This window comes from Strix uralensis, chromosome 23, assembly GCF_047716275.1.
Source record: "Strix uralensis isolate ZFMK-TIS-50842 chromosome 23, bStrUra1, whole genome shotgun sequence".
Taxonomy (NCBI): Eukaryota; Metazoa; Chordata; class Aves; order Strigiformes; family Strigidae; genus Strix; species Strix uralensis.
In genome coordinates this window covers 2580971-2604354 of record NC_133994.1, presented here as the reverse complement: position 1 = coordinate 2604354, position 23384 = coordinate 2580971, and the positions used below count along the sequence as shown (strand labels likewise).

Below are 23384 nucleotides of genomic sequence, written 5' to 3'. Positions count from 1 at the left end.
ATACTGACAGTCAAAGCACCCTGTGTCCAAACACGTTCCAATTTTCCCTTGTGTCCTGAAGGGCAGGTGAGAGGTAGGGGCAAGAGGAGAAGAGTACCTTCTCCAAAATCACTTCACTAGTCTCATCAGAACCGCTATCTGAAGGTCAAATCATCACTGCGTTCTCACACCATTTACACCCAAGAGAGTACACAATTCCTCTAAATTACATAAATCATGCTTTGTAAGAACAGCCAAAAGAAAATTAAATAGCATTAAGCATACTTTAATTCACATTTAACCTTTTCTGTATAAAAAGTCATTAATGTATAACTATATTTCTGAGTAACCATATTTTTCTTCAATGAAGTCTTTATACCTTTTCCTTTACTCTGTATAGTTGGAGGCTTGATCAGGCAGAAAACCAGCAAGACACAGAGCCCACCTGACATTTTTCCTGGAGCCAAGCTGACCACCTCTAGAGCGATCTACCTTTGGTCTGGATTATTCTTTGTGGAAACAAAGAGACCACAAAGATGACGCGCAGCTTCAGAGCTGCAGCTTTAAGAAAAATGCTTAATTACAGTCCATTCCCTTTCTCAGATTGTTGGAGGCACTACTGATTCCACAAGAGTGCGGAAGATTACTGATGTGTGTGACAGGCTCAGTACCACACTACCACTTTACAAGATACCTGAGTGCCTACTAAATAGCCAGTTCAAGAAACCACCCACCTGGCTTTCCTCTGAAGAATTTTCAACCCCATTCACAAAAACATAAAAATACAATCTGTCCATTATCCAACAACATACAAAAGCAGTTCACATTTTCTAGGTTACTACTGCTTATAAGGTGCTCATCCCCGTTAACTGTACATTCTTTAGGAAGTGAGAATAACTTCAGCCACTGAATTTGCTTTTGAAGGTCCTGTGTGACACTTAGTCTCTTGGTTTGTTCAGAAAGAAAAGTTTTCAACTCATTCCCCACACTTGAAACACTAGCTCTTGAGCACAGTGAGGGATCTTCTTGCTTCAAAAACTCCAACACCCATGTTTCTACAATCCTTCTTACCCAATAAGATGAATTTTGCTTCATCTGTCACTAAGAGAACTTCGCAGCTACAGTTTACATCCTAATTCACCAAGCAAAGCCTAGAAGTCTACCTGTCTCTTCTCATCAATCACAAGACAGCCCACCTTAGAGACAGAAACTGAAGGCAAAAATTAAGGTACTGTATTCTGGGGAAAAGGGAGAGGAGGAGAAACAGAAGAGGAAGTAATGAGAACTTAAACCTCTGCAACTAAATAGCTCCATGAGAAGGCAGCTGTCTTGCTTATGCAAAGTTAAAACATTCTCGTTACACTTCTTTTGTTAAAAGATTATCATCCTTAGCAAAAGTTTTTAAAAGGAGGGAGAAAAAACCATTTAAATACAGGCAGTATGCAGCTAAGGTCCCGCCTGAGAAAGAAGTGCACAATGGAATATATCCTTTCAATTAGGAAATTCTATCTAAAAGATTTTTTTTTTCCCTAATCTTCACCATGTGCTTAGGTAACAGATCATTCTGAACAGGCACTCACCTGTGTGACCAGCTAGTTCACGGCTGACACGTACATTCCCTTCACGAGTTTTCAAGTTATAAATGGAACAGATGTTATCAAGACCACCGCAAGCCACATAGTTTCCAGAAGGAGCATATGCACAAGTCATGACCCAAGAGGAACGCAGGGGAATAGCATGCACCTGAAACAGACACATTAATGTATTTCATCTGCAGAACAACTGATTCGATAATTTACTATCAGGAAGTTTTTCACCTGTCTCTCAAGGCATACACCATCTTTTTGCCAGAAGGACAAGAAGAAAACAGTGACAAGAATAGTCTTCAGTTGTCCGAGTATCAAACTATTTTGAGGATAACTTGCATATATAGCTTGTCAGACCAAGTAACGACACAATTAAAACCTTAGATTTGCCTTTCCTGGATCCAGATTAATAAGCAATTTTGGTAAAAGCTGCATTATTTCATTTCAGTGCTCTGATTACTATTGTTTTATTATAGGTTCAGGAAAATATTGACTTCCAAGTACAGTCAGCAAAACTGCCAATTCCAGGCTGAGATGCTATGCTATCAATGGACACGTAAGGAAATCACTGCTTTCACTGCCATTTAAATCCTCCTTTGGAAACCCACTGTAAGCAATCAAGCTTCATATCTAAATAACTACCCCACATTTCCTTGTCATTCTGTGCTCAAAGAACTTTATTTAAAAAATAATTGAAGCTAAACCTGTTCCGTCTTGTTAACTCATTGCATTCATCCTTCAAATGTGTTCATAACATCTCTAAGAAAGGGACCATACTGTTATACATATTGTGATATCTCATGCAATACTAACAATCCTCCCATATTTCTTAAGTAAACAGCAAAGATTACTGTCTGCTCCTCTGCTCCTACAGTAATCAGTGATCCTACAACAATCAGCAGCTAAAAAACAATAACCTGCACTAAAAACACAGCCAGCTCATTTTTGGAAGTCTTCTACCACAGAACTAACCTGAATATTCACCTCGAGCCATTTTATTTTATCATTAGAAAAAGATCATATTTATGACAAGTGTGTTACTTCCAATGTGTGCTGCAACTGCCAAAAGAACATCTGCAGACTATCATTCAAGTATTTTTGCATTAGCTGCTTCCTGGTCATACCTAGTCAAATTTTAACACTCTTTCAACACCAGGCTGTTTGCTACCTATAATTCCAAACAGTTTATGGCTTGGTTTTCTGGGGTGTTTTTATTTCTTTTAGAGCAGAGTGGTGGTTTTTTTGTTTTTAACTCTATTGTTATTTCACTGATTCAATACTGCCAAGAGGTATGGGGGGAGGATGGTTTTTTTACCGCTGAAGAGTTCTATTTCTGATTCTAGTAAAAATTTTGCCAGTACAATAACAACCTCCGATTCCATTCCCCCCAGATAAGAAAGCTGCAATTTGTCTTTTGATGATGCCATGGATTAATTAGCATTCACAGAAGAACTGAAGATATAATATGGAAATCATGGTATACAGTGATTATTTTACCATCTTATCTTTCAGTTGTTACAGTAATTTAGATCACGTTTACCTGCAGGTTGAGGTCAAAGGAGGAGGATGAAGGCAAAAAAGGGAGGGTTTATTTTTATTGTGCAAACAGTATGATTTCTCTTTACTAAAGTTATGGATTCAGTAGCTTCACAACTGGGAATCAACAATAACTCCAGCTTTAGGAGTTGCTGCTGCAGTTGTTCCCTGATAACAGTAACCATAACCAGTAAATGCCAACCACTGTCATATGAAAGTAAAAGTAATCCTGAACTGCATCATGTGATCGCAGCCAGGAAGTGATGACCCATTATGTATGGCTCAACGTCCGAGCAGAGGGCAGTGACGAGCGGCGTCCTCAGGGGTCGGGGTTGGGACCAGCACTGTTTAAAATCTTTGCTGGGGACAGGGACAGTGGGATCGAGGCACCCTCAGTGTGTTCCCCACCGACACCGAGCTGTGTGGTGCGGTGACACACTGGAGGGAAGGGATGGCATCCAGAGGGACCTGGACAGGCTGGAGAGGGGGGATGTGCCAACCTCATGGAGTTCAACAATGCCAAGGGCAAGGTCCTGCCCATGGGTCAGGGCAATCCCAAGCACAAATCCAGGCTGGGCAAGGAGTGGCTGGAGAGCAGCCCTGAGGAGAAGGACTTGGGGGTGTTAGTGGGTGGAAAACTGACTGTGAGCCAGCAACGTGCGCTCACAGCCCAGCGAGTGTGTTGGGCTGCATCCAGAGCAGTGTGGGCAGCAGGGCGAGGGGGGGATTCTCCCCCTTTGGGGCCCCCAACATGAGGACATAGACCTGCTCAAGCGGGGCCAGAGGAGGCCACGAAGATGCTCGTGGGCTGGAGCACCTCCCCTGTGAGGACAGGCTGAGAGAGTTGGGGGGGTTCAGCTGTGGAAGAGAAGGCTCCGGGGAGACCTTAGAGCGGCCTCCCAGGACTGAAAGGGGCTACAGGAAAGGGGGGAGGGACTCTTGATCATGGGGTGTAGGGATAGGGTATGGGGTGATGGTTTTAAACTGAAAGAGGGCAGATTTAGATTAGCTATGAGGAAGACATTCTTCCCTGAGGGTGGCGAGACACTGGCACAGGTTGCCCAGAGAAGCTGTGGCTGCCCCCTCCCTGGAAGGGTTCAAGGCCAGGTTGGACTGGGCTTTGGGCAACCCGGGCTAGTGGAAGGTGTCCCTGCCTGGGGCACGGGGGATGGAACTAGATGATCTTTAAGGTCCCTTCCAACCCAAACCAGTCTGTGATTCTATAATATGTCAGGCCTTTCATTACTTAACTGCAGACAACAGACTACTATGGCTATGCTTAAATCTCTGACCATTCTGGTGCAACATGCTGATTACTTCTTGCTCTCTGTCGATCAATTTCTCCACAGTACCAAAACAAATCAAAACATGCTCTAGAATTAAGTATTTTCCATTTGTGGTGCACATTTTCATATGCAATGCACTTAAGACACTGCTATGTTCTTTAAATACAAACTTTATTATTTTGGAGAATTCAAAATTTGGTCTTAGGACTATAAAAGGAATGCAGCCAAAATCCTGACAGGTACACTGGCTTTGTATTTACAATGGAATTACATAGCAACATATCAGTTAGTCTTACCTTGTTTGTAGTATAGCTGTCCCAAATTATAAGTTTGCCATCCTGGGAGGCACTAACTAGAAGCCTAGAGAGGAAACAGCAGGTAAACACAATCATTGCAGAAAGACAAGGAACATCTTTGTGATGGCAACTGTCTCCACTGTCAAGGCCAAGGTACTTGAAACCATTCAAGTACAGTGCAGCATTACCCAATTCTGTTATTAGTACTATAAAAATAATTTTGCAAGACTCAATTTTAATGCTAAGTATTATGGAAATGTGTGATAGAACACCTACACATTAACACATTCTGACTTGAGGAAAAACTGTAGCCATGTAACATCTCAATCTTGAAAAACTGAGGGAGAAAACTTGCATGGAATCAGTGTTTCCGTGTGCTACACACAGGCTTCAGATTCATTGAGTTCAGGAAGCTACACTATCAACATGTTTTCCTCTTTCCTATTTTTAAAACAGGAAATTTAAATTCTAAGACATCCAAAAATCATGAATATCAGCACTGAAATACAATGGAAATGAAAATGAAATGCAGCAAAGATATCACTAATGGAAGGGGCAGTGGTAGGAAGATATTTACTCTAAATCAACACCACCTCAATCCCCCAACCAGCAATCATGTTTGAAACATGATGTACCTAATTCATGGTTCAGAGCTCTCTTACTTGCTCTCAATGTGTTTAAAGATAGATCACGTATACTGACATGAAAAAAATCTGTATAGTCTCCTCATTTTCTAAGTAATTTTGGATAAAATACTCTAATGTGGCATTCAAATTTGTTCTGCGCATCATCTTCTGACCACTTCCAAGCTGAACAATACAGTGAAATCACAAATACTCCAGTCTCTCTGCATTATTTTTTTTGCTCTAGGTTATATTTCAGAGCTCTCTTTAAACACTTTTGCCAAACAAGAAATTGAATCCCCATTTTTTAAATAAGCTATATGCCAAAGAGATGCCTGAAGCAATGAATTCTACATATCTGTGAGAAACTAGCTTCTTTCACAGGCACAGAAAACTGAGGTGAATTAAACTTCAGTATTTTGCAAAGTAACAATTGTGTTTGTTCTGATTTTTAAGCCTTAAGTGATACAGAAACTAAAAGTTTAACACGTCACGAATTATTTTTATCTTTACGATGCACACTGTCTTTTTTGTTAAAGACTTGGCTATTTTGCTTTAGTGTATTTACTGTATGCATACACACAAGAGTTCATGCAGTTTCTTTCCTAAGGCACAGCTTGTTTACACAAATTAGGTAAGAAAGTAACTTTAACAACATCGAGCTTCCTTTGAAAATCTCTGAGTAGAAAAAGGCTACCTATAACTTACAAACTTGCTGGTTGTAACTTAAAAATTCCTAAGAGGAATTTTTTTTAATCTGTTCCAGCAAAGAAGCAGCAACATATTGTTTTAACCAAAGTCTGAAAATTTGCTGCCTTAGTATGCCTTACAATTCTTGTAAAGAACAGAAAACGAAAGTAGCTGATACTAGTATCATTGAGTTTCTCACTAAATGAACATCAGCAGTTAACAGGAAGCATTTAAGGACAAAAAACAACTGATTATGAAGTCTACTTTATCTCCACAGTTCCTCAGAATTCATGTACTACCACAACTATATTTTTCAGGCAAATAGACAGAAACTGGTATTTTGGCACCGAATTTAGATTTGGATGACAAAACCATGGGTATTAGGAGGAAAAAAGTGATATTAAGTGTTTCTGAATTCTCTTGGTTGTCCGAGTTCTCTTGGAATTAGTGGTTCCTAGTGGTAGGAATAGGAAAAATAACAAGAGTTCTGTGCACTCCAAAGAACAGTGAAGCCACATGATCCCATTTGGTATCACTAGCACCCACCTGGAATCAGTCCCCCAGTGCATTGCATAAATTTTAGCCAGGTGTCCCCGGAGTGTTCTTCTAGTGCGCATTTGAATTCTCCCCACTGGGTCAATATTGGCTGTGATCTGAAATAGGAATGGCGTCATACACTGAATTTTTCACTTCATAGTTCCAAAAGTAACACAATTACATTTAAATGAATGTTCCAATGCAGACCAAAGTCCCACATTTTGAATATTGACAGAGTTTTTAAAAATTAACTAATCAAAAGTTACATCATTTTATGCAGTATGTCTTTATCAAATGAAGAAAGCAGCCACTCTATCATATTCATAAAGACACTCAGAAATTAATTTGTTTAGGTCATACCTTCCTAGATTTCTAGAATTTCAGACCTTTGATCTGGGTTTTCTACTCCTGTATAGATAAATGCGGTAGACTAACTTTTTTTTTTCCAGAAGGGTGGGTGTGGGGAGGTGTATCAGGCTTTAAACACATCTCCACTCCTAAAGGATGAATTAATAACTCTCCTTCTGATCCAAATTGCCTTCCCTTCCAAGTAGAAGATTATTAAATTCATAGTATTCCTGATTTATTTAACTTCTTGAAGATAAAAGTAGTCTCTGCAATAAGTGAATAGCGAGTGAGGAAGTAATCCGTTTAGCTGTCCTTGCACTGTTAAATTTAATATAAGTATGTCCTCCAGTCTGGAGAGAAGTACCAGTTTAAAAAAACCACAGAACAGCACAACACACTTCCAGTACTGTAAGCAGTACACATCACAACAAATCCAAGAGTTTAAGTTTATTTTACTTCTCATGTCTCCATGTTACAAAATTCTTTAGCAAGTGCATTTGTGTAAAGATCTCTGCTTCTTTTCAAAGGCTATCAACACAGCTCAGGACTCAGATGAACAGATAAGAATGTTTCCCTGACACAAAACTCCCTTCATGGTGGACATGTCTCACATTAACTAATATTGAAGCTTTTTTTTTTTCTTTTTCCATACCTTCACCCTGAAAAATACTGTGCGTTGCACATCATAAAATGAGGTACAAGATACATACCACTCAAATATTGATATTACCTTTATTATTTGATATTTCAGCAACATTTTAAATTAAGAAAATGACATCAATCACTTATGTGCCAACTATCAGACATACAGGATTCATAGTCAACATTCAAGCAAATGGACTGAAGTAGGTGACAAGAGTAAGCTTATTCATGATATATCTGGGGAAAAAAAAAAAGCGAAGGCTTGCACCTCTTCCAATGCCATAATAATCTCTTCCAGTCTGAATTCCTACCAGATTTCTAGACCCCACTGTATCTCCATGAGATGTACTACAGAGTACTGCTCTCCCTTTCCCCAAGTTAATGTTGACTGAAGCCAAGCCAATAGGATCAAAATGTGACAGTATAGCAAGATGCAAAGGTATTAGCTCAGGTTCAGAAGCAGTTCAGACATAAGTGCAGCATCATGTGGAAATTACTAAGTAGGTTAACCTGAGCAGGTTTTATGGTTCAGATTATCAGGGTAACACAACTGTACTGCCACCATATCTGTAGCAGAACACTGGGGCTCCCCTGCATTACTTTCCAGTGAGCTGTAGAGATGCGCCCTGAGTCAGTTCTTAAAGAAACTACTGCTCAAGGCTACCTCTCTCAGAAACTGGACAAAGAAACAATGTATTTCTGGAAGAAACCACCTAAAGGCAAAACAAAAAAAATTGACAGAGAAGGCAAAAAAGATCCACTTGCACTTACAAAAAAGAAATATGGTGTAAGAAGGTAAAGGAGACAAATTTTCATAATTTGTGTTAAACTCTTAAATGCTTACCTGAGCCAGGGTGGCATCCGCACATGCTTTCCTAGCATCCTGCAACAGAAGACAGAGAAATTGGAAGAGGTTCTGTACATTTCTTTATACTCTGTTTTGTCAAGTTGATCAAGCACCCTCAAACCAAGGTCCAGAAAGCATTTCTGCTTGTCATCCAGAGGACCCATCCTAACTGCAGCATGAACATAATATGCTGTCTGCTGTCAAAACACATTGAGCATATTGAGCCTTTAACTTTGACATTTTCTTCTTCTTTTGAGAGAAAGGTAACATGATTTTCACCATGAAGACTGTCAAGCAATGGAACTGCTTGTCCAGACAGGCTGTGCCGTCTCTATCCGTAGAGGTTTTTAAGACCTAACTAGACAAAGCCCCGAATAACCTTGTAGCTGACCTTATTTTAAGCAGTATGTTGCTTAACATTGGTTATGGTCTGGCTCAGAAAAAATTCAGTATAACATTCACTTCAACCTAATCCATTCTGTGCATTCTGTACAACTTCTTTTCTAAGCAATAGTAAAGACAAAAAAGTAATTTCCTAAAGCACATGACCATTCATCTGTACTGTGGCTTCAAGATCCACAGATAAAATACATACTCTGATTTGGTTTTTCAGTTGCTCAGCCTCCTGGCGTAACTGGTCAAGCTCACTCATTTTCCTGTGCTAAAGGTGTGCTTCACTGCCACCTCTGAAACAACCAGAAATCTGAAAGACAGATGATAATAATGAGAATTAGTAGAAGTCAAAACTTGAAATTACTAGAGTAGGCAAGCCCTTTCAAACATCTCAAACAGCACTTGATAAAAGACAGGTTGGTTTATAAGTACTGGAACACAGGTGAAAATATTTCTCTGAAATCTCTTCAGAATAAGGAGTTACCACACACAAATGTGCTTAGCTTTTTTCCAGCCACAGTAAATAAAATATAATTTGGACTTATTCCTTTCCTCCAGGTCTCTTTTTTGCCCTTTTTTTAATTAGTGTTTTTCTGAATCAGTTCTGTATAAACTGAAATTTCCCAAGGCAGATAACACTACTGTTAGACATGAAAGTCAGGACTTCTCTGCAGGTCTTAAGAATAGAGTAAGGAATCCTCCTATCAAAGAATACGCACTTTTTCTAGACCGACACAAGCATTTGCAAAATGCTGTAAAAAGATCTATTATTATGAACCCTACCTGTAACACAGCAGTTATGAGAAATATTGTTCTGATATCTGGATATCAGAACTCACAAATATTGTTCAGGATTTTACTTGTTGATTGCTAAAATGTCTCCCTGAGATTTTCAGAATGGATTCTAACATGTTGTCAGAATAAAACTAGTATTTTTCAAATGTTATGTTGGCACTGCCAACAGACATTTTCCCCCCTCTAAGACTCTATTTTCCTAGCATCAATAAGCACCAATTTACTAACATACATCCCTCTGTCTGCTGCACTCTGTAGCCAGCAAGACAGAGGCTCAATAAAACATAACCGTCACCAAACACCCTCAACTAGTGCCTACAGAGTTCTCAACTACTGGACTGTTTTTCAATATAATAAGTATTTTCAGAGATACAACTTATCTTTACAAGTCACTGTTCCAGAAAGATATTGTTGGCATTTTCACTAGCATTCCATACCCAAAACTCAGCTGTTCTTAAACTTTTTGTTTCAAAAAAAATCTCTGCAGCTTGATACCAATGTAAGATGCTGAAGAAACGTGCTGATGAAGTTTATCTTTTATTGCAGAACAAGATAATTGATTCCATTTTCAAATGCTACACAGAGCACCTGGAGTTTATGAATAAACATTGGTACTGTGTTTTTAGAACATTTTATTGGCCAGAATTGACCCTTTACTATTAAATAAAGCAAATGCTTTGCTAGCAGTTTTACATATTATTAAGATTTAATCAGCTTATTTATCTTTGCAAGCATGTGGGTTTTGTTTTTTTCTAAAGCCCTTCCCAAGGAGAAAGATGAGGATAACTTCCAAATTTTTATCCAGTCATAGTAAGAGAACATATTGTGAAGGCAAATTAAAGTACTAGAGCAAACATCACTGTCAAAAGAAAAGAAGTTTCAAAAGAGTTATTAAGACTTTAACATTCCCTAAATATTGCTATCCCACATAAGCAGACTTCACTCAGAGCTCCCCTTATAGTAGCTGGTATTCCAAACCAAGGACCTCAAAGAACAAATGTCAGACCTTGTCATAGCATCGTTTACAAATTCATGAAACACAAAGTATTTTAGAAAAGTAATTTCAGCTAGCTTCTGTCTCAAAACCTCCCTTCACACGACTTCAAAGCCCTTTCACTTCATTGTGAAACTAGGTCTCTTCTTTCTCTCTTCTGGTTCCAGGGTCATCTCTTTAAGCCCCTTTAACATTGCTTGTTCAGCTTAGTCCAAAATCCAGTTAAGACAAAACCCATCAAGAGCATTTTATTATCCTACAACCACCTTCTTTTCTTTTGAATGCTATTTTGTTTCTCACGTTGTTTTGTTCATTCTACATTTAAGACAAAACACTCTATGGCTTTTTTGCACGCAGTCATCGCTGTCTGTGTAGTTCACACAACACTGTGAAATAGCGTACTCTACTCTTGTCAAAGCAACTAAGAAACTCTAAAGACTATTCTTAAGAATAAACTGCAAATTTCCAGATCTTTCAGCTTTTTGATATCCAGTTCTATTTCTGCCATTCTCTAAGTTAATATATAAGCCCATTTCCCACTAAGCAAACACCAGCCACTCCAGGCTGAGTACAAAGAATTTAGAGATGGTATCATTCCATTTCAGAGAAAGAAAGCACGATCCAAAACTTACGTGCTCTGCTCAAGGTCACAGCAACTCAGCGACAGGATTAAGATAAAGATTTAGGACACCAGAATTCCAGGTGCAGAGTTACAGGTAACTACACTGAAGATTTACATACAGCTTTATTTAAAAATATAATAGGATGAATAATGTCAGTCAAAGCAGATACGTTCTCCTGTAACATACAGCTTAAAATAGCGCCAATTTATTTCTGCAAGAATTTGTGCACTATGCAATAGAATTCTCTCACATTTAAATGAAACAAAACTTCTTTGTATGCAACAGGAAGAGGTCCAAGGAGATGAACACTAATCCTAGGAAAAAAGCCATACCGAGACAGTTCACAGAAACTGAACGCTGTAGTTTCATTCTGGATTATTTGCACACACTGAGTTGAAAATAAATCACACAAGCTTATTTCATGCTTGTGCCTTATTGCTTAATATAGCATGTGCTGAAGGGTAGTGCTGCAAATGACAAAGCCAGATGAGCTGCCCAATAGTGTCGAGTGTCTTCTGCAGTATCACAGAGGCAGGAACACTGATACAGCCATAGAAGCAGCTCCAAAGGGACATAGGTCACATTCCCCAGTTGATGGCATATCATAGCTTAACTGGCACATACATGTCTGTCTTCACACAAATAAAACCTCCATTACACTTTGAAAGGCCTAGCACAGTGACTATATTTATACTTATGTTACAGAAGAAACTGTCACATCAAATTCAAGACAGAACTCTGCCTCAGCACTTTGCCTCCGTTCTCTTCAAGTTCCACTTTATGCACAGGCAGAAGAACCCAAACTCCTTCACAATCTCTAAGAATTAACTAAACACACTAACGGAACCCAGCCTTCAGAGTCATTTCATAAATGCAAGTTATCATCCAGTTAGACAAGCATATACATAACCTGCTCTACCTATCGTGCGACTAGAGCTCCTAAAATGCTTTATTTGTGAACTCCACATCCATACAGTCACTCACTAATCTTTTAAGGAGAGCTTCCTTTTAATGAACAACTTCAAAATGGTTTACCAACACTGCAGAAACCTTTACACCTACATGCAAGACACTGTCTCCATTATCACAGGCAGCAAGGAGTTCAAGTAGCTTCTCTGGATCTCGACCTTCAGTCACTTGCTGGGTAGGACTCACGTTTCAGTACTCGCTGCGTGACAATTAGTAGCTGAATGCATACAACCCTTAATATCTTTCCCATCTGTAACATCATATATCCATATGATAAGTTCATATCTTGAAGTTAGATATACTTTTAGAGTTACAACTCAGCCCCTATGCATTCCAAGCAACTCCAAACTCTGAACTGCGTTTCTGACAGCATCCATAGAAATTCTTTAAACCAGATTTCCACATTCCCTTTGTAGTCTTTGTTGTTTCAACATCAACAGGAAGTTCTAATTCCTGCCAACATGACTGAACTCACTAACAGTCAGGAAACAAAAATCCTAATGAAGCCAAGGGCATTAAAATATAGGAGTTCTCTGAAGCAGACTAAAATTTATGCAACAACCAGTTTGGCTATTCCTCTATTTCTTTTACACTAAGTCTTAGGCATTTAAATTTACAGCAGAAATATGAAATCCAGGGGGGGAAAAAAAAAAAGGGTTCCATCCTCTTGTGTACTTTTCACCTATACCGTAAATCAGCAAAAGCTTACTAAGTATCTAGCATTAAAAAAAAGTTCTTTGAAAGAGCAAGAACAACAGGTAAGGTCAGGAAAATATAGGGGAAAACAATATATTTTTACCTATTCTCACTCTTAATAAATGGGAAATTTTTATACAGATTTAGTCATATTACAAACACAGAAATAACAAGCAGAGACTATTTAATATATGATCTATGCTCACTGCAAACTAGCACAATTAAGTATCATGAAATAATATATTTTTGTTTCTAGGCATGTTCTAAAGGCATTTAACCCCATTTAAAAATAAGGTTTCTAGACGAAACTGTAAGCTTGATATGGATGACGCTTCTATTTCTGGGGTTTTAAAAGAAGTTACTGGATTTCTAAATCAAGCAAACCTCATGCAAAAAGTCACTACTCAAGTTCCACACTCCCTTTTTTCCAAATTATCACCATAGCTGTGAAGAAATAGGTAGCAACTAAACTCATGCTTACCTCACTTTCTTTTGAATATGTTACTGTGTTCTTGAAGGCAGGCTTCTCAAGAATAACACACTCACTTTGCTGAACTCACTCAAGACCCTTCCAGAGGCTGAAGTGCTTAAGTGTCTCTGCCCTTAACCTAATTCCCCCTAATCTTGTTGACAGGTATACCTTGTAGATAATTCTCTTCTTGCTAGGGACAACAATATGTGTACTTGCAAGGTAGTTTACTATTCTTCACTACTCCAAACGACCCAAGTCTCTAATCTCTTCTTACAAGTTACCTGTAGAAAAGACATTTTGTTCCTCTGTTTCCTACACAGGAAAACCAAGGATTGACTTTGCCTAATTTGTTACTTGCCAATTTGATAAAACTTCGCAATTCAACTATGTCAAAAGGACTTATGTCACTCATCTCAAAGTAACAACTTCTGGGTTTGTTTTTCTCTAAACTACACGAGCTATATTCCTACATAAAAGCAAAGTTATCTATGTCCAGGCAGTCAATTATATGTTGAACAGCTTTGCCCAGAATCTTTGAACTCAACAGAAAGCCTTACAAAAATCTACAAAACTTCCACATACTTCCTGCAAATAGAGATATACTTAGGATCCAAGCATAATAATTCTAATTTAAAGGTAAAGCTCACTACTCAGAAAACAGTGACAGAACAATTCAAAGGCTAATGAACAACTTAAATTCACTCATTTCATTGTTACAACTCGTCCTTTCCAGAGCTCAAGCTGTTTACTCAATTAAGTCCCCTTACTGAAACCAAGGTATCATTAATACCATCACATTTATAGGTAGAGTGATGCTTGCCTACATTATAAGACAAATGGGAAGAGTTGAACACAACTCATCCAAACATATATTCTTGGGTTAAACACGATTTCTCTCTGAAACTACCTGGTAACAGCAATGAGGCAATGCTTACTAAACACTTTGTTACTTCATTTTCTCATACCTTCCCTGTAAAAAAGAATAAAAAAGGATGGAGTTTTCCATCCTCTCCTAAATAGCCTGTCCTGTGAATAATCTCTACAGATTAGGAGAGGAGAACACAGATTTGAAATCATTGCTATCACTAAGTCAAATATTTAAAACTTGTATCTCTTGATGTCCAAGCTTTGTTTGCTACAAGATATTTTTACTACACATTACTACTGCCAAAAAGTAAAGTAATCCCACCAACGCATTGCTGATGCAAAGCAGGCCTTAAAGTTGTATTGTTAGAGTATTACCCAACTACAGTAATTTCAGAAGAAGGTTAGCCAAATCACCTTTCTCCAAAATGAATAGGCTGTCTGATATTTGTTCCCTCAACATCTTTCCTGCTAATATTCATCACTCCAAGATGTACAAAACAGCCAGAAGAAAAGCAAAGCACATCATTTGCAAGAACAGAGCCAAAACTTTACAGCCTTAATAACGAGCTCATGTTATGCCTACCAGACAGTCTCATAGCAGGTCATCTGATTAAATGAAGCTGTGCTAATCTATCAGATACCATAAATCCTATTAGCAACATGCACAGCAGCTTGTACGTTTTCACAATGACAAAGGAATTATATACAATCCACTGTTAGTTCCTATGTTTTGACATCATACTGGCTTTGAAAAGCTGAGAATTTTTTTATTTCATCAGAAGTATATATTGATGCTTATTTGATTTCTGTTCAACAGAAAACACAGTAAGATAAAGCAGAACTGCTGTAGAACAAATTTGAGGTGTTCTCTCTCCCATTTACATGATTCAAAACAGAAGACAAAAAAAATTCAGGGGTGCCTTCTGATCCTGAAGCACATACATCTCCAGATATGGTGATCACCAAAAAAAGGTGTAATTTTAGAAGTCAGAAATCATAAAAGAGGTATACAGGAACACAGTGTAAGAAATATACAGAATCACACAAGCTTCTGTGATACAAACTTTATTTGAAGGAAAAAAACACCTTGTAGAATATGTACTGAATAGCTCAAAAACATTGACTTAAAAACCAGCACTGGTTAAAACAAAAGGTTATATAGAAAATAGGACAGAAAATATGGGAAGTATCATAATGCCACTGAGTAAAAGCAATGATTTGTCTACAACTGGGAACACTGTGTTCAGATTCATTTTCTGCTCTTCCAAAAAAGAAGACGGAGGTGTTTAGGATTGACCAAGGTAATCAGAGAACACCTCAGAAGACAGGTTTAGAGAAAGAGACAGGAGCTAGCCTGCTGCTTGCTTTTTGAAAAACAGGTAAATATCTAGGAATTGAAAGTAGCAAATTTAACTGAGCAAATACTTTCTACACAACATACAGCTAACTAGTCATGTTCCTCACAGACTAAGGGGCTTCACAAGAGGCAGAAACATTTGAAGTTATAGTCTGGAAAGGTAATGAAGGTTTCACTATTCCTAGAATATTAGTAATAATTATGAATAACACAGAATATCAACTCTAAACTTTTAGGTTCTGTTTAAATAATACTGACACATTGAAAAGAACATTCTGACAAAAGCCACTTTGCTCACAAGAAGTTTGGCCTTCTTTTGTCAAACATGGCGGATAAGTAATTTTTCATTCAAGAGAGAATAACTGTTCTCATCATTTTATTTATTACAGTTCCCTGCCCTACTGAGATGAAACAGTTTCATCTATGGTCTCCCTCTGCTTTGCCACTTCTATTTCTGAAAGAAGGCAGGCACTAACATTTATTATTTAGCAGGTTTCCTGGCCATTTTAAAATCCTTCCTGTTGACATAAGAATACACATGCTAAAGTGGAAAACAGGTACTATAGGCTTGCACAGATTAACAGCTAAAAACCTGAAGTTCACCACTTTTTAGAAATAGCATGAGTTTCTCAAGCACTAGAAAAAAGAAATTACCTTATTTCTCTACTTACATTTTCTCTCACTACAGTAGAAAGCCAACTTCTGCTGTCAAACATGTAAATTCTGGAAAAAAAAAACAAACAAAACAAGAATCAGTACAATTATCAAGAAATAACACCAACTTCTTAACAAATCAAGCAGAAGTTGAAATACTATCAAAGCACAGACTATTTTTGGTTAGCTAACTTTAACAGCCAGCTTTTCTTCATGAAGGAAATGGGCATTGCTTTAATAATACTAACATAACCAACAGACTTGCTCATGTCAAGAAGCTTTTAAGAGTCTTTTTCCAAGAAAACTCTGGCAATCCTCAGTTCATTAATTCTCCTCCCATAGTGATACGGAAGTCCATACTATTCGAGAGTTTAGGATTGTAACAAAACATTGTCTCACTCACACAAGACTAATTTTCACTGCACTACAAAGTGTCCCCCCAAGTCTTCGTTTTCAAAACATTAAAATTATTTCTGCTTAATACTGTTCTTGAGGTACACTTGCTTTCTAAGCACAGGTAAACATCAAGGTATCTATTTTATCAAAAGAAGTTACATAAAACTCCTACTAATGAGCTCAAGTGAGAGCACAACACTCTTATAGAAGAGTTACAACTTTTCATCACTAAAGATATTAAAAAGTAAAGAAGTAAAAATTGGCACATGAAGTAACACACGCAGTCTAGAAGACTGTAATGATTTAACATAAAATTGGCTTCATAGCAAGGTGAAAAAATTTCTTGTAAGAAATTTCAGAACATTTTTTTCCTCTGGCAGCACAAAGTAATAATTATAGTTCACCCCAAGATTTGAAACACTGACAACCCCTTATACATTCAAAACATCTGCGATCTGTCTCTATCGCACAGCAAGACGAGGGCTATGGGTAATGTCAATGGACACCTGAGTGTACATCTTCAAAGTTGCTGCATCAGGACAGTGGAAGATTATTCTACGCACAAAGCAAGAATGTACTGAAGCAAAACAGTCTTAAATCAGAAAGCCAGTCTACAACTTCATATACTTTAAACTGAAATGCTTACGTGTAATGCGTCTTTCTGATTTTACAGTTCACTATCAGCTGGAAAATTTACAAACCACTTCAGTGTCTGGTATGGAGGTTAAGCTACTTAGGATATGGATCATCCTCATCCAAACTCATTTATAGATGAACAGTTTAATACTGTGATTATGAAACCATCACAGTGTAAGCAGTTTGGTTTGTTACTGCCAGAACAACACACTTTTAGACATAAAACAGTAACTCACACTTAGAAGCCAAACTCCGCCCCCCTCCCAAAGACACAAACACATGACATGACCATTTTAAGTTCTGAAAAAAGATCAACTATATTCAACTTTCAGAAGTCTTGACAGAAAAATTTGCTCACACTGCAGAGATAATGAAATCTAATGAAATTCTGAAAGAATTACCTGAAACGTAAACAAGTAAAATTACGCTGGAACACTAACAGCACACAGAATACACAATAGCAAAGGCCAAAACACACACCATTATTGTCCTGTGCTGCACCCTCATTAATGCAGGAGAGGTGTTGCAGATTTCATATGCCTTCTGCAAAAAAGAAAAACAAAAACAAAACAAAAAAGCTACTTTAACCAGCCTGCAAGAAGAGTAAGGAAGCATAACAGCAAACTTTTCCACAAAGTTTAGTTTATTTTTTAGAGCAGGTTAAATTTTCAGTTAGGTATGCTGAAAGCATCCTGTGATGCTTGCAGAATGCAGTCCTGGCAACTGAGATATTTTCAATTCTACATTAAAGATGGAGCTCATTTAAGAACAAAAGTAGACAAGCTACTTAAGAAAAAAGATCTGCATTGCCACAAGCTTCCATTTTTAGCTAAAATGTAGCCTGGTAAAAGCAACATGAAAATTACAGGCCAACTCATTCACCACACCACAGTACTAGTTCAGCAAAAAAGAGTTCTTATAACCAGCTTCATACACTTTGCCTTAATCAGCCCTTATAACCCTGCTTAGCCAAGAGCTTGAGGTTCTCAACATCTTTAGAAAGTGGGGTTTCTAAAACAGGAGAGAACAAGAAGTACCACAGAATACTTTAAGCATGGTTCAAGTGGTTAAACCATTATACCAAATCACCTGGAGGTCAGCCAGCCCTTCCCACTATTGGTGTACCCCGTGTCCCCACATTCCCACAGCCTTCTGCTCTAAGTAAAGAAGCACTGCAGTTTGGGCTAAAAAACAGTAGAGTAACTCCAGAAGACAAAAGCATCATAATTTCTGGGTGAACCTTCCGTACTACAAGTACCCACTAACTGCTGTCAGCCTAATATTCTTTTTTCTTTAAAGACATTGAAGCAGTTACACTAGGGTGACAACCCAGCCTAAAAATTTATCTCAATTCCAACATCTACCAGAATACAAGTCTTCACATGAAGACTCTTCTGCAGATGAGTCTACAACTCTTTTACACAAAGCTGGGGAGAGCAGGGAAGAAAGGAAGAAAAAAGGACTTTGAAGAGTAGAGAAAGCATTTAGAAGTATTTTGCTTTAACATCATCGCAAATCTGAACAACCCTCCAAAATCAAGCAAGTTCCTAAGAAGATTAAATACATTCAGTGTAGCCCTCTCCAAAGCCATTAGCTGTCTAAACATGTTTTTCTTGACCTATGGATTCAATAAGAGACTTAAAACCCAAATATTCTGGATATTAATTCCACTTGCACACCATCTTAAGACTGTTTTACACATGCATTGACTAGATGCCAAGGCCAATATTTGAACTGCAGCAAAAGCATTCTAGCTTCTTAAAACACACCATCAATTCATCCATAACCTGACACGAGGCCAGGCACAGCACGTCAGACAAGACACCTCCCCACCGAGGGTCTGGCTCAGCCCTGGGACAAGGCTTTGGGGGTCCTGGCTGACCGCAAGCTGAACATGAGCCAACAATGCTCCCTCGTGGCAAAGACAGCCAACAGCATCCAGCGCTGCATCGGGAAGAGCATCACCAGCAGGTCAAGGGAGGGGATCCTTCCCCTCTACTCAGCTCTGGTGAGGCCACACCTGGAGCACTGTGTCCAGTTCCATGCTCCCCAGTACACGAGAGACATGGAGCTACTGGAGAGAGTCCAGCGATGGGCCTTGAAGATGATTAAGGGACTGGCGCATCCCTCTTCTGAGGAGAGGCTGAGACACATTCAGCTCAGGGGGAGATTTTATCAATGTGTGCAGTCTTCTGTACACACACGTGTTTCGAGTGGCTTTATCAACATAGTTTAAAACATATCTCAACCAACACTAGTAAAAACTAGTTTCTGTGACCATCACACCACTTGAATCTTAAAAGTTTCTTGCATAACACATCCCCCTGCAAGAGTGGCACATAAGGTTTTATCCAAGGCACTCAGAGATGACTTCACTGAAGGGGAAGAAAAAAACCCCAAAACCTACTAGCAAACATCAATATTACTATTAAGGTAAAACAACAATTTCAAATAAAGATACTTCACTGCTCTGGCATATCTCCCTTACCAGCATGCACCCATCTGAAGGGTGGCTGTATGTAGGCAGGCAGTTACTAATTTAACATGCAAATGCTTCCATTCAGGTACCCAACACTTACCACTGCTATAACGTATGAACTACACGGTAGAGATAATGTGTGTGAAACCAGGAATGGCAAGTTAGTTTATTAAAATTATTTCTTATGTCTACATAGCTGATCATTATCACAGAACAGTATCTTGATGCCCAAGAGATTACATGACCTTTCCAAATCACTGCCAACTACATGAAATTCCAATGATGCCACCAGGCAACAGTAATTAGAAATCTGAAATTTAAAGCCATGCTTCAAGATACAAACCAAAACTATCCTCAGTCTGATGGCTTGATCCTAACTTATCAACATAACCAGTTCTATCAGACAGCTGGAAACTTGAAGTCATGTTTTGATATTTACATGTGTTATGTGCTCCTCCAAGAGCTAATTCTAGTTCAGACTTTTCTTGAGCAGAGATCTGTATTCCAGAAAGCCTAGTCTTTGCTGTCACCTCCTACAAGAGCAGCTTTGAAGGACAGCCTATAGAAGTATGAAATAATAATTACAAATTCAGAAATCTAAATATGCTCAAGTGAATGGGTACAACCCCGGCTCATTTATTTGATGTCTTCTTTCCGGGAATCATCTGCTGCATCTATAATTTCCAAGCACATAAGCTTTGAAAAGCAAGTAATACCTTACTAACAGGTTTGCAAAACAGATTAGCCCAGTAGGGACAATGCTAGATTGTACAACTCCTTCGAAAACTTACTGAAAACACTTCTGTAGTCAAAGGCTAGCATGGCTGGACCGTTTCTGTGGGAGGTATTGGCTGCTTCTTGTGTTGAAGAATTGCCAAGTTTCCGGCTGAAGCAGTCATTGTGCTCCGTAGACATTTTTCCATATATTAGTGTGAAGTACACACAGAACAAGCCAGTATCAGGTCAGTAAGCGTTAATGCTCATTACACAACAGTTACATTAGCTGGTTAGAGCGCTAACAAATTTCCATTTTCAATATAGCATGCAAGTACAAAATAATAATTACACAAGCTAAAAATACCTGTAACTGAACCAACTGATTCACAAATGCTTCATTATTACTTATAGCTCAATTCTTGAATTACAGGTCCCATTTTAACTAGGCAGCTTTCTACAAGGGTCAACGATGTTAATACTTAAGAGATTTTGTGCATAAAAAAACCCTGCAGAATACCCGGTAATGCAAGATTCTAAAAAATTTGTTTTGTTTCCTCTGTCCAAAGACGAGTTTTTCTGGTAAATTAAATCCTTCACCTGTTTCCCATGCACAAAATTTTGAGGCAAATACATTCAAGCTCTGCTCATGACTTAACAGTATAAAGTTGCAGTGCTATTAGGAGCTATGATCTTTAAGATTACCACTGACATGTCCTTTCCCCCCTACTTCTAGTAGTAGAAATCTGGAAATGCTTTCCTCCTGAAGAAATTAGTGTACTTTTTGTGCTCTGCTTGACATATGTAAAAGACTGCATCAGGAAAAAAATTTTCTCATAGCTGCACAGAACACAGGAAAACTGCTGGCTGAAGAATAAAGGTCAGTTCTAGGGTCCTTCCAAAGTTCTGGCTACATTCCTTCATCTTGTAACCTTCATTCACACAAACCAGCACACGCAACGGGCAAATCCAGGCATTGCATCCACTTGAAACAGCTTCTGAGCAGTCAACTTGGCCTTCTATCAAACTGCCTTCAACTAAGCAGCGAGGACAGCAGTTTTAGCACTTCAGAATCCCTCCCCCTCCCCAAAACCACTAAACCCATCCACCATAAATAGCTGCTAGTACTCAGAAAAAAAGAATAATAAAATGTAAAAATAATTAAGCTTTTATTTCGGAAAATTCAGGGGAGAAGCCAGATATTAATAAATCTAGAAACCTTGTGAGACCTTGCAAAGCCTGAATTCAATAAGGCAGTTTCACATTACTGTGTTAGAGAAACGCTGCATTTTTGTCTCTTCCAAAAGTGTTACAGAAAAAAAAAAAAAAAAAAAAAATCACAAAAAAGTTAACTTCTATGTGCAAATTCCCCACTATGCCAGAGGTTATTACCACACAGTAAAGCAACACAACATCTACTGAAAATCAACAAACTCTAGCTATATATGCATAATCCATCAGCTTCTGCTTGCATGCCTAGATTTTCTAAGACCTGAGGACTCACTCCCTATGTTTAACAAATATTTGAAAATTAACCTTTTGGATAGTTTACAACTTTCTCAAAATACAATACTCGTCAGCAGACAACAATGCTTAAGATCATGGCAGGGACACATGCTTGCAATAAACAGCTCTGTAATGAAGTAGCCTGTCTCCTTCTGCCACCAACAGTGAACAAACTCAAGCTGTCTTCATGGAAGAGAGCATCCCTATGTTGTCAAACTACATTTCCTGATGCTAATCCCATGACCTACATTTAAAAAAAAAAATCATACTGATGCAATATTTAAGCATAAAAATCTGGACTGTAACAGGTCACTTCATTAATCCTTTCTAAATGCATCTGCAAGCTATGTGCATTATTTAAAAAAAAAAATCCTAATTCTAGGTACAGCAGAGAATTTATGTAAAAAAATAAAAGAACTGATTACTACAAGTTTAACAGATGCGTAAAGCCAAATGCTTAAAAATCACACTTTTTAAGAGGGGTCTTAAGAGATCTTTGAAGTAGTTCACAAATATTAATAACTGTTGCTTCTTTAGCAACCCAAGTCAAAAGATTTCCTAACTACATCTCTTCTGCCTTGCTCTGAAAGCAATTCACATTTAAGAGCATTCCAATACCTCCATGGTAAGTGCTGCGCATCAGAAGCTAACTTGTTTTAAGAACAAAAATTACTGATATTTAGTATGTTTTCAACAAACTTTTATTTCTTAAGAATGTCAAAAAGCCAATACTTCGGGTTTTAGTCCTTTGTTCAAAGTTATCTATATGCAATTACTCCTTCTGAAGAGCAACACATCTGTCGATAAACTACATCAATTTTATCAAACTGGCCAGTGATGGTTTTGGCTGTCTTCTTTCCTGATCTTGCAACTAAAAAAAAACCCACAATAAAACCACCCCACAGTAAGTCAGGAAAACTTAGAATTTATGCTTGTGCCTAAATTTCTAGCTACACTTATCAGAAAAATATTACAAAAATGGTCACTTAATAAAGTATCCCCTTACCCAAAACCAAGCAATTTTGTTGGTACCTACTACTAGATATCTCCCTTCCTACTGAAAAACAAAATCCAGGCTGCATTGAACGAGAGCATATTACTATTAATTAACCAACACAGAAATGACTAAGCATTTATTACTAGATGCTTCTATCTGCAGAGCCTTACAGTAACTGAACAGTTGTTTCTTACTTCAGCTGTCATTTTTCATTGCTTCCTTCAATTTTTATAATTAACCTCCAGTTTTTACTGGCATTTTTACTTCATTTGTAAGCTGACCAGAATCTCCATTTTTCCCTAACCAAGGCAGAGCACATGCCCAACAGGGATATCACAGTCCTACTTTAATACTAACACCACTGACATACACCGTATTTCTCACTATTTAGAACTATTATTATTGCCATGATCAGAGAAGTACCAACAAAGGTAGAAATATGTAACTAAATATTGCTGGATCCAAA

General features: G+C 38.1%; 1 protein-coding gene across 6 annotated transcripts in view; it reads right to left on the bottom strand.

Moving 5' to 3' along the window:
• Positions 1-23384, bottom strand: part of GNB1 (G protein subunit beta 1) — a 45376-nt gene that overhangs the window by 7998 nt on the left and 13994 nt on the right. For 3 of the 6 annotated variants that reach the window (XM_074892576.1, XM_074892581.1, XM_074892577.1), the window contains exons 2-8: positions 17703-17765; positions 16208-16259; positions 8966-9073; positions 8368-8406; positions 6543-6649; positions 4684-4747; positions 1560-1722 (exon numbers count right to left, since the gene is read on the bottom strand). In XM_074892576.1, the coding sequence (XP_074748677.1) occupies positions 1560-1722; positions 4684-4747; positions 6543-6649; positions 8368-8406; positions 8966-9022 (430 nt within the window). In that variant the 5' untranslated portion in view covers positions 9023-9073; positions 16208-16259; positions 17703-17765. Of the gene's footprint in view, positions 1-1559; positions 1723-4683; positions 4748-6542; positions 6650-8367; positions 8407-8965; positions 9074-13321; positions 13497-16207; positions 16260-17702; positions 17766-23384 lie in introns of those variants that run through there. The other 3 variants (XM_074892578.1, XM_074892580.1, XM_074892579.1) reach the window with 2 other exon arrangements.